Source organism: Bombina bombina, chromosome 2 (genome assembly GCF_027579735.1).
Source record: "Bombina bombina isolate aBomBom1 chromosome 2, aBomBom1.pri, whole genome shotgun sequence".
Lineage (NCBI taxonomy): Eukaryota > Metazoa > Chordata > Amphibia > Anura > Bombinatoridae > Bombina > Bombina bombina.
In genome coordinates this window covers 683099515-683112142 of record NC_069500.1, presented here as the reverse complement: position 1 = coordinate 683112142, position 12628 = coordinate 683099515, and the positions used below count along the sequence as shown (strand labels likewise).

General features: G+C 42.7%; 1 protein-coding gene across 1 annotated transcript in view; it reads right to left on the bottom strand.

Annotated features, from left to right (window-relative positions):
• The window catches only part of FOCAD (focadhesin), a 1237844-nt gene that overhangs the window by 142520 nt on the left and 1082696 nt on the right, over positions 1-12628 (bottom strand). The window contains 3 exon segments of the mRNA XM_053702659.1: positions 10800-10873; positions 10959-11042; positions 11044-11082. Of these exon segments, the coding sequence (XP_053558634.1) occupies positions 10800-10873; positions 10959-11042; positions 11044-11082 (197 nt within the window).

The following is a 12628-nucleotide window of genomic DNA, read 5'->3' as shown; positions in this document are numbered from 1 at the left end:
GTGGCCACACAGGCGCTATTAAAATCACTGATGCACTCTCCTGCTTGACCTTGGCAATCAGTCGAGGGAGCAGAGGAAACGGTGGAAACACATAAGCCAGGTTGAAAGACCAGGGCGCTGCTAGAGCATCTATTAGCGTCGCCTTGGGATCCCTGGACCTGGATCCGTAACAAGGAAGCTTGGCGTTCTAGCGAGACGCCATGAGATCCAGTTCTGGTTTGCCCCAACGATGAATCAATTGTGCAAACACCTCCGGATGGAGTTCCCACTCTCCCGGATGAAAAGTCTGACGACTTAAAAAAATCCGCCTCCCAGTTCTCTACACCTGGGATATGGATAGCTGATAGGTGGCAAGAGTGAGTCTCTGCCCAGCGAATTATCTTTGAGACTTCTAACATCGCTAGGGAACTTCTTGTTCCCCCTTGATGGTTGATGTAAGCCACAGTCGTGATGTTGTCCGACTGAAACCTGATGTACCTCAGAGTTGCTAACTGAGGCCAAGCCTGAAGAGCATTGAATATCGCTCTTCCAGAATATTTATTGGAAGGAGTGTCTCCTCCTGAGTCCACGATCCCTGAGCCTTCAGGGAGTTCCAGACTGCACCCCAACCTAGAAGGCTGGCATCTGTTGTTACAATTGTCCAATCTGGCCTGCGAAAGGTCATAGCTTTGGACAGATGGACCCGAGATAGCCACCAGAGAAGAGAATCCCTGGTCTCTTGATCCAGATTTAGTAGAGGGGACAAATCTGTGTAATCCCCATTCCACTGACTGAGCATGCATAGTTGCAGTGGTCTGAGATGTAGGCGTGCAAACGGCACTATGTCCATTGCCGCTACCATTAAGCCGATTACTTCCATGCACTGAGCCACCGAAGGGCGCGGAATGGAATGAAGAACACGGCAGGAATTTAGAAGCTTTGATAACCTGGACACCGTCAGGTAAATTTTCATTTCTACAGAATCTATCAGAGTCCCTAGGAAGGAAACTTGTGAGTGGGGATAGAGAACTCTTTTCCTCGTTCACTTTCCACCCATGCGATCTCAGAAATGCCAGTACTACGTCCGTATGAGACTTGGCAATTTGGAAGTTTGACGCCTGTATCAGGATGTCGTCTAAATAAGGGGCCACTGCTATGCCCCGCGGCCTTAGGACCGCCAGAAGCGACCCTAGAACCTTCGTAAAGATTCTTGGGGCTGTAGCTAATCCAAAGGGAAGAGCTACAAACTGGTAATGCCTGCCTAGAAAGGCAAACCTGAGAAACCGATGATGATCTTTGTTATCGGAATGTGAAGATAAGCATCCTTTAAATCCACTGTAGTCATATATTGACCCTCCTAGATCATAGGTAGGATGGTACGAATAGTTTCCATCTTGAATGATGGAACTCTGAGGAATTTGTTTAAGATCTTTAGATCCAAAATTGGTCTGAAGGTTCCCTCTTTTTTGGGAACCACAAACAGATTTGAGTAAAAACCCTGTCCCTGTTCCTCCTTTGGAACTGGATGGATCACTCCCATAACTAGGAGGTCTCGCACACAGTGTAAGAATGCCTCTCTCTTTATCTGGTTTGCAGATAATTGTGAAAGGTGAAATCTCCCTTTTGGGGGGGGAAGCTTTGAAGTCCAGAAGATATCCCTGGGATATAATTTCCAACACCCAGGGATCCTGGACATCTCTTGCCCACAGCCTGTGCGAAAAGCGAAAAGTCTGCCCCCTACTAGATCCGTTACCGGATAGGGGGCCGTTCCTTCATGCTGTCTTAGAGGCAGCAGCAGGCTTTTTGGCCTGATTACCTTTGTCCCAGGTCTGGTTTGGTCTCCAGACCGTCTTGGACTGAGCAAAAGTTCCCTCTTGTTTGCATTAGAGGAAGTTGATGCCGCACTTGCCTTGAAGTTTCGAAAGGCACGAAAATTAGACTGTTTGGGCCCTTGATTTGGACCTGTCCTGAGGAAGGGCATGACCTTTTCCTCCAGTGATATCAGCAATAATCTCCTTCAAACAAGGCCCGAATAGGGTCTGCCCCTTGAAGGGAATGTTAAGCAGCTTAGATTTTGAAGTCACGTCAGCTGACCATGATTTAAGCCATAGCGCCCTGCGCGCCTGTATAGCAAAACCAGAATTCTTAGCCGTTAGTTTAGTCAAATGAACAATGGCATCAGAAAACAAAGGAATTGGCTAGCTTAAGTGCTCTAAGCTTGCCAAGTATGTCATCCAATGGAGTCGCTACCTGTAAAGCCTCTTCCAGAGACTCAAACCAGAACGCCGCAGCAGCAGTGACAGGAGCAATGCATGCAAGGGGCTGTAGGATAAAACCTTATTGAATAAACATTTTCTTAAGGTAACCTTCTAATATTTTATCCATTGGATCTAAAAAAGCACAACTGTCCTCGACAGGGATAGTAGTACGCTTTGCTAAAGTAGAAACTGCTCCCTCCACCTTAGGAACTGTCTGTCATAAGTCCCGTGTGGTGGCGTCTATTGGAAACATTTTTCTAAAAATAGGAGGGGAAGAGAACGTCACACCTGGTCTATCCCATTCCTTATTAATAATTTCTGTAAACCTTTTAGGTATTGGAAAAACATCAGGTACACACCGGCACTGCATAGTATTTATCCAGTCTACACAATTTCTCTGGCACTGCAATTGTATCACAGTCATTCAGAGCAGCTAAAACCTCCCTGAGAAACACGCGGAGGTGTTCAAGCTTAAATTTAAATGTAGAAATATCAGAATCAGGTTGCATCATCTTTCCCGAGTCAGAAACATCACCCACAGACTGAAGCTCTCCTTCCTCAGCTTCTGCATAGGCAGTATCAGACATGGTTCTTAAAGCGTCAGTATGCTCTGCATTTCGTCTAACCCCAGAGCTATCTCGCTTACCTCTAAATTCAGGTAGTCTGGCTAATACCGCTGACAGTGTATTATCCATGACTGCCGCCATGTCTTGTAAAGTAATCGCTATGGGCGCCCTAGATGTACTTGGCGCCATTTGAGCGTGAGTCCCTTGAGCAGGAGTCAAAGGATCTGACACGTGGGGAGAGTTAGTTGGCATAACTTCCCCCTCGTCAGATTCCTCTAGTGATAAATTTTTTAAAGAAAGAATATGATCTTTTTTGCTTAAAGTGAAATCAGAACATTTGGTACACATTCTAAGAGGGGGTTCCACCATGGCTTTTAAACATAATGAACAAGGAGTTTCCTCTATGTCAGACATGTTTGTACAGACTAGCAATGAGACTAGCAAGCTTGGAAAACACTTTAAATCAAGTTAACAAGCAAATATAAAAAACGGTACTGTGCCTTTAAGAGAAACAAATTTTGTCAAAATTTGAAAAACAGTGAAAAAAGGCAGTAAATCAAACAAAATTTTTACAGTGTATGTAATAAGTTAACAGAGCATTGCACCCACTTGCAAATGGATGATTAACCCCTTAATTAAAAAAACGGATCAAAAAAACGATATAGACGTTTTTTAACAGACACAACAAACTGCCACAGCCTGCTGTGGCCCTACCTTCCCCAATAAACGACTTTGGAAAGCCTTTGAGCCCTTTAGAGATGTCCTATAGCATACAGGGGACTCCTGAGGGAAGCTGGATGTCACAGTTTGTAATTTTAACTGCAACAACTGTAACTTTTATACTACAACAGTGGAAAGCCTCAGGAAACTAAACATGCCAGCAAACGTTTTACATTGCAATTTTATAAGGGTATTACCCCTGAGAGTAAGCATGATACCAGTCGCTATTAAATCACTGTATCCAGGCTTAACTTACATTAATCCAGTATCAGCAGCATTTTCTAGCATTTTCCATTTCTAGAAAAAAACATAATTTATGCTTACCTGATAAATTCCTTTCTCCTGTAGTGTGATCAGTCCACGGGTCATCATTACTTCTGGGATATTAACTCCTCCCCAACAGGAAGTGCAAGAGGATCACCCAGCAGAGCTGCTATATAGCTCCTCCCCTCTACGTCACACCCAGTCATTCGACCAAGAACCAACGAGAAAGGAGAAGCTAAAGGGTGCAGTGGTGACTGGAGTATAATTTAAAAATTTAGACCCTGCCATAAAAAAACAGGGCGGGCCGTGGACTGATCACACTACAGGAGAAAGGAATTTATCAGGTAAGCATAAATTATGTTTTCTCCTGTTAAGTGTGATCAGTCCATGGGTCATCATTACTTCTGGGATACCAATACCAAAGCAAAAGTACACGGATGACGGGAGGGATAGGCAGGATCTTTATACAGAAGGAACCACTGCCTGAAGAACCTTTCTCCCAAAAATAGCCTCCGAAGAAGCAAAAGTGTCAAATTTGTAAAATTTGGAAAAAGTATGAAGCGAAGACCAAGTTGCAGCCTTGCAAATCTGTTCAACAGAGGCCTCATTCTTAAAGGCCCAAGTGGAAGCCACAGCTCTAGTGGAATGAGCTGTAATTCTTTCAGGAGGCTGCTGTCCAGCAGTCTCATAGGCTAAACGTATTATGCTACGAAGCCAAAAAGAGAGAGAGGTAGCCGAAGCTTTTTGACCTCTCCTCTGACCAGAGTAAACGACAAACAGGGAAGATGTTTGTCGAAAATCTTTAGTTGCCTGTAAATAAAATTTTAGGGCACGAACTACATCTAGATTGTGCAGAAGTCGTTCCTTCTTTGAGGAAGGATTAGGACACAAGGATGGAACAACAATCTCCTGATTGATATTCCTGTTAGTGACTACCTTAGGTAAGAACCCAGGTTTAGTACACAGAACTACCTTATCCGAGTGAAAAATCAGATAAGGAGAATAACAATGTAAGGCTGATAACTCAGAGACTCTTCGAGCCGAGGAAATAGCCATTAAAAATAGAACTTTCCAAGATAAAAATTTTATATCAACGGAATGAAGGGGTTCAAACGGAACGCCCTGTAAAACGTTAAGAACAAGGTTTAAACTCCATGGCGGAGCAACAGTTTTAAACACAGGCTTAATCCTGGCCAAAGCCTGACAAAAGCCTGAACGTCTGGAACTTCTGACAGACGTTTGTGTAACAAAATGGACAGAGCTGAGATCTGTCCCTTTAAAGAACTAGCGGATAAACCCTTTTCTAAACCCTCTTGTAGAAAAGACAATATCCTAGGAATCCTAACCTTACTCCAAGAGTAACCTTTGGATTCGCACCAATACAGGTATTTACGCCATATTTTATGATAAATCTTTCTGGTAACAGGTTTCCTAGCCTGTATCAGGGTATCAATTACTGAATCAGAGAATCCACGCTTGATAAAATCAAGCGTTCAATCTCCAGGCAGTCAGCTTCAGAGAAATTAGATTTTGATGTTTGAAAGGACCCTGAATCAGAAGGTCCTGTCTCAGAGGCAGAGACCAAGGTGGACAGGATGACATGTCCACTAGATCTGCATACCAGGTCCTGCGAGGCCACGCAGGCGCCTATTAGAATTACTGATGCTCTCTCCTGTTTGATTCTGGCGATCAATCGAGGAAGCATCGGAAAGGGTGGAAACACATAAGCTCTCCCGAAGGTCCAAGGTGCTGTCAAAGCATCTACTAGGGCCGCTCCCGGATCCCTGGATCTGGACCCGTAACGAGGAAGCTTGGCGTTCTGTCGAGACGCCATGAGATCTATCTCTGGTTTGCCCCAACGTCGAAGTATTTGGGCAAAGACCTCCGGATGAAGTTCCCACTCCCCCCGGATGAAAAGTCTGACGACTTAGGAAATCCGCCTCCCAGTTCTCCACTCCCGGAATGTGGATTGCTGAGAGATGGCAAGAGTGAGACTCTGCCCAACGAATTATCTTCCATCATCGCTAGGGAGCTTCTTGTTCCTCCTTGATGGTTGATGTAAGCTACAGTCGTGATGTTGTCCGACTGAAATCTGATGAACCCCCGAGTTGTTAACTGGGGCCAAGCCAGAAGGGCATTGAGAACTGCTCTCAATTCCAGAATGTTTATTGGCAGGAGACTCTCCTCCTGAGTCCATGATCCCTGAGCCTTCAGGGAATTCCAGACAGCGCCCCAACCTAACAGGCTGGCGTCTGTTGTTACAATTGTCCAATTTGGCCTGCTGAATGGCATCCCCTTGGACAGATGTGGCCGAGAAAGCCACCACAGAAGAGAATTTCTGGTCTCTTGATCCAGATCAGAGTGGGGGACAAGTCTGAGTAATCCCCATTCCACTGACTTAGCATGCACAATTGCAGCGGTCTGAGGTGTAGGCGTGCAAAGGGGACCTATGTCCATTGCCGCTACCATTAAGCCGATCACCTCCATACATTGAGCCACTGACGGGTGTGTTGAATGGAATGAAGGACACGGCAGGCGTTTTGAAGTTTTGTTAACCTGTCTTCTGTCAGGTAAATCTTCATTTCTACAGAATCTATAAGAGTCCCCAAGAAGGGAACTGTTGTGAGTGGAACAAGAGAACTCTTCTTTTCGTTTACCTTCCACCCATGCGATCTTAGAAATGCCAGTACAAACTCTGTATGAGACTTGGCAGTTTGAAAGCTTGAAGCTTGAATCAGAATGTCGTCTAGGTATGGAGCTACCGAGATTCCTCGCGGTCTTAGTACCGCCAGAAGAGCCCCCAGAACCTTTGTGAAGATTCTTGGAGCCGTAGCCAACCCGAATGGAAGAGCTACAAACTGGTAATGTCTGTCTAGGAAGGCAAACCTTAGATACCGGAAATGATCTCTGTGAATCGGTATGTGAAGGTAAGCATCCTTTAAATCCACTGTGGTCATGTACTGACCCTTTTGGATCATGGGTAGGATTGTCCGAATAGTTTCCATTTTGAACGATGGAACTCTTAGGAATCTGTTTAGGATCTTTAAATCCAAGATTGGTCTGAAGGTTCCTTCTTTCTTGGGAACCACAAACAGATTTGAGTATTTAAAGTAGCATCAATACAATTAGTACATAAATTTCTATTGGGCTCCACTTTGGCTTTAGCACATATAGCACAGAGATATTCCTCTGAGTCAGACATGTTTAACACACTAGCAAATAACCAGCAAACTTGGAAATACTTTTCAATTCACTTTTATAAATAGTATGCAAAAACGCACTGTGCCTTTAAGAAGCACAGAAGGATATGACAGTTGAGTACAATAAAACAGATAATTTTATGAAAAACAAACTTTTTTTCTCAGTAAAAATACAATTTTAGCAAAGGATTGCTCCCATTAGTAATGGATAACTAGCCCTTTAATAGCAGAAAAAAAAAGTACAGAATGTAACGTTTTTTATCACAGTCAAGCACAATCTCACAGGTCTGCTAGTGAGTGATTACCTCCCTCAAAATAACTTTTGAAGACCCCTGAGCTCTGTAGAGACGAACCGGATCATGCAGGGAAGAAGAACAGACTTGTGACTGAATTTCTGATGCGTAGTAAAAGCGCCAAATTCAGCCCCTCCCCCCTCACACACAACAGTGAGGGAGATCAGTAAACTGTCATAAATCAAACAAAATGCCCGCCATGTGGATAAAACTAATGCCCAATAAGTTTTCACCCAGTACCTCAGAAATATAAACGATTTCACATGCCAGCAAAAACGTTTAAACATCAATAAATGTATTTGTCATAAAAAGCCTGCTGCAAGCCGTTTTAACTGCAAAATAGGCTAAAGTTTTATGTAAACAGTATTATTTCAGTGAAATGCCATTCCCCAGAATACTGAAGTGAAAATATACATACATGACAGCCTGATACCAGTTGCTACTACTGCATTTAAGGCTGAACTTACTTTATATAGGTATTTGCAGTATTTTCTAGTCAATTCCCATTCTCAGAAAATAATATGCTGCTACATACCTCTTTGCAGGTGAACCTGCCCGCTGTCCCCCTGATCTGAAGTTTACCTCACTCCTCAGATGGCCGAGAACAGGCAACATGATCTTAACTAATCCGGTTAAAATCATACAGAAAAAAACTCAGGTAGATTCTTCTTCAAATTCTCCCTGAGAAGGAACAACACACTCCGGTGCTGTTTTAAAATAACAAACTTTTGATTGAAGTTATAAAAACTAAGTAAATCACCACAGTCCTCTCACACATCCTATCTATTAGTTGGGTGCAAGAGAATGACTGGGTGTGACATAGAGGGGAGGAGCTATATAGCAGCTCTGCTGGTGATCCTCTTGCACTTCCTGTTGGGGAGGAGTTAATATCCCAGAAGTAATGATGACCCGCTGGACTGATCACACTTAACAGGAGAAATTGTAACTGCACATACCCTCATAGCAGAGTAACCTGCACGCCATTCTCCCGCTGAAGTTACCTCTCTCCTCAGACATATGTGAGAACAGCAATGGATCTTAGTTACAACCTGCTAAGATCATAGAAAACTCAGGCAGATTCTTCTCTATTTACTGCCTGGGATAAAATAGTTACAACTCCGGTACCATTTAAAATAAACTTTTGATTGAAGATAAAAAAACTAACTATACTTTCACCACTCTCTCTTACTACCTCCATGCGTTGTTGAGAGTTGCAAGAGAATGACTGGATATGGCAGTTAGGGGGAGGAGCTATATAACAGCTCTGCTGTGGGTGTCCTCTTGCAACTTCCTGTTGGGAATGAGAATATCCCACAAGTAATGGATGATCCGTGGACTGGATACACCTTACAAGAGAAATTAAAATAGTTAACAGCTCTATTACCTTACCAGCCCTTAAAAGAAAGAAATCAGCTCTTTTGCCTCTAAAAAAAACACAATACCACCCCCTAACATTACAATCCTCCACCCACATACCCCTACTCTAACCCAACCCCCCTTAAATAAACCTAACACTACCCCCCTGAAGATCTCCCTACCTTGAGTCGTCTTCACCCAACCGGGCCGAACTCTTCATCCGATGGACCAAAAGAAGACATCCGGAGCGGCAAAAGTCTTCATCCTATCCGGGCAGAAGAGGACATCCGGACCGGCAAACATCTTCATCCAAGCGGCATCTTCTATCTTCATCCATCCGACGAGGAGCGGCTCCATCTTCAGACCTCCGGCGCGGAACATCCTTCTTCAACGACGACTACCCGACGAATGAAGGTTCCTTTAAGTGACGTCATCCAAGATGGCGTCCCTCGAATTCCGATTGGCTGATAGGATTCTATCAGCCAATCGGAATTAAGGTAGGAAAAAATCTGATTGGCTGATTGAATCAGCCAATCAGATTGAGCTCGCATTCTATTGGCTGTTCCGATCAGCCAATAGAATGCGAGCTCAATCTGATTGGCTGATTGGATCAGCCAATCGGATTGAACTTGAATCTGAATTGGCTGATATAAGGGGGGTTTGGTTTAGAGTAGGGGTATGTGGGTGGTGGGTTGTAATGTTGGGGAGGTGGTATTGTGTTTTTTTTACAGGCAAAAGAGCTGATTTCTTTGGGGCATGCCCTGCAAAAAGCCCTTTTAAGGGCTGGTAAGGTAATAGAGCTGTTAACTAATTTAATTAGATTAGGGTAGGGAATTTTTTTTATTTTGGGGGGCTTTGTTATTTTACAGGTAATTTTGTAAATATTTTAACTAGGTAGCTATTAAATAGTAAATAACTATTTAATAGCTATTGTACCTAGTTAAAATAGTTGCCTTAATTATTCGTTATATTGTAGCTATATTAGGGTTTATTTTACAGGTAAGTATTTAGCTTTAAATAGGAATACTTTAGTTAATAAGAGTTAATTTATTTCGTTAGAATAAAATTATATTTCACTTAGGGGGGTGTTAGGGTTAGACTTAGCTTTTAGGGGTTTATACATTTATTAGAGTAGCGGCGAGTCTGGTCGGCAGATTAGGGGTTATACGTGAAGTTAGGTGTCGGCGATGTTAGGGAGGGCAGATTAGGAGTTTAATACTATTTATTATAGGGTTTGCGAGGCGATGAGTGCGGCGGTTTTAGGGGTTAATACATTTATTTCAGAGTGGCGGAGCGAGGTGGTCCGGTCGGCAGATTAGGGGTTAATAAGTGTAGGTAGGTAAGCGGCGACGTTGGGGGCGGCAGATTAGGGGTTAATAAATATAAATAGGGGTGGGCGATGTTAGGGGCAGCAGATTAGGGGTACATAGGTATAATGTAGGTTGCGGCGGTAGTGTACGGAGCGGCAGATTAGGGGTTATATAATGCAGGGGTCAGCGATAGTGGGGGCGGCAGCTGATTAGGGGTTAATAAGTGTAAGGTTAGGGGTGTTTTAGACTCGGGGTTCATGTTAGGGTGTTAGGTGCAGACTAGAAAGTGTTTCCTATAGGAAACATTAGGGCCTGCGTTAGGAGCTTACGCTGCTTTTTTGCAGGTGTTAGGTTTTTTTACAGCCCAACTGCCCCATTGTTTCCTATGGGGGAATCGTGCACGAGCACGTTTTTCCAGCTAGCCGCTAACCCGTAAGCAACACTGGTATGAGAGTTGATAGTGGCGGTAAATATGCCTGTACGCTCCCTTTTTGGAGCCTACGCCGCCCCTTTAGAGAACTCTAAATAACCAGCGTTGTTTAGAAGCCGTGCTAGAAAAAAAAACACGCGTAGCTAAGCACCCCTTTGGCCGCAAACTCTAAATCTAGGGTAAGTCTTCTAAAGTATTTTGTGGTCTATATCAGGCTTTTGAATAAGATGTAGCATACCACTTTGTTCTATCTTTTGTTGGCAATATATCCAGACACACTTGTCTTAAAGACTGGAATCTTTTATTTTTGCATTTTGATAGTAAAAGGGGAAAACACCAGACTCTTTGCTCACCCCCTCCCTAAAAACAAAACGTGATTAATATGAGGTTTATGGCACATTACATAAAAATCATTACTTGTATTAAATGCAGATTTCAGATCCTACCAGGGCAACTAGGCCATTGACAGCAGACAGACGTTGCATTGTTGGGCATCCCTAAACAAAGGATAGAAGTTTATGAAGTGTAAAAGTCCTTAGATGCCTCCCTCTGGCTGCAACTTGGAATCTATGGATTTTGTACCTCTGCAAGAAGAATCTTTATCCATGCAGGTAGCAATCTGTTGTTCAGGTCTTCAGCTTTTCCATGCCCACAGACTGACAGGCCCATGAACGATGCTCCCCAGTGCCAAAGCTAAACCTGATGTCTATAACAAACAAATTGTATTAATTATGTTTACTAGGCAATTGTTTGTTTGGTCAGTGTGCTATTCACTGAAAGAGCCTAAGGAACCTGCTCCAAATTATAAAGTTAAAAGGGACATAAAACCCTTTGTAATTACAAGACTTTTGAATACACTAATACTTTATTTGCTGTAATTGTTTTTCACTGGCCAAACTACCCCAACCACTTGCCTTGAAAGAGACTTGATAATGGAACAGAAATGGATTGACACTCATTTGCAAACCATGAATCTGTCACCTCTAATGAGCACAATAATGGAACAGGTATGTAAGAGGGCTAGGTTTGAAATCTGCAGTGAGCTCTTAAATTCTCAGAAATGGAAACCCACCATTTCCAAAATTTAAATGACAAGGAATAAGGGAAAAGATGACAAACTAAATAATTAAAAAAATACCTTAAAGTTAATGTCAACTTTCATGAATGAAAGCCTCCCTGTTTTTAAAAATACCTATTAAAAACAGGGGCACTTTCTACATTGAAGCCGTTCTCTTTAAAATACTTACCTTTTATTCCTAGAAAGCGTGAAACACCGGAGCAGCGATTCCCTTGCCCCCAGGTCGTCTCTTCTTACATCAGAAATGATTAATCCGGCTTCATCCAATAACGGCTTCCCTCCAGAGCAAACCATTACCTGAGGCCACACCGTGATTGAGGAAGCCAGATTCCTCATTTCTGAAGTAAGAAGAGACGTCCTGGGAGCAGAGGAATCGCCTGCTCCGGTGTTCCACGCTTGCTAGAAATAAAAGGTAAGTATTTTAAAGAACTGCTTCAATGTAAACTTTCATAAATGAAAGTGCCCTGTTTTTAATAGTATTTTTAAAAACAGGGCTTTTCATCATGAAAGTTGACATTCACTTTAAGTATTTTATTTACAATCTCAAAATGTTCCATGTCCCTGTAATTGCAGAAATAAATCAAGAAAGATTTTTATTAAAACAGTTTAAATAAATAGAGAAGAAGCATCTCCGAACAATTTGCCATCACATTCATTATAAACAGGCCTGGCTGAGCATTGGACATAAGGGCATTTTTGCCAGTGGGCCAGGGCCTTAGCCCAGCGCAATTGCCAACTTTATTATTTGTGCGGTGATGCAGGGCAAGTCCTTACTTAATCAATTAGAAAACTGCTAGTATTTAAATACTCAATATAAGGTCTAGTATGCTAGTTCCTGAAAACGTGGTAAAACTCCTGATTTGATAGAAGTTAAAGCCCACATGTTTCTTTCATGATTCAGATAGAGCATGTGATTTTAAACAAACTGTTTACATCTATCATCTAATGTGTTTTGTTTCTTATTTCTTTAATTTAAAGGGCTACCTTGGTAGAACTGCTGATTGGTGGCTGCAAATATATCCCTCATGTCATTGGCTCTCCCAATGCATTCAGCTAACTCCCAGTAGTGCACTGCTGCTTCTTCAACAAGTTAACTATATATTGGCAACAAAATAGACATCAAATTCAAAAGCCAAAAGCACTTGATAAATGCTCAACACTCACAGATTGACAC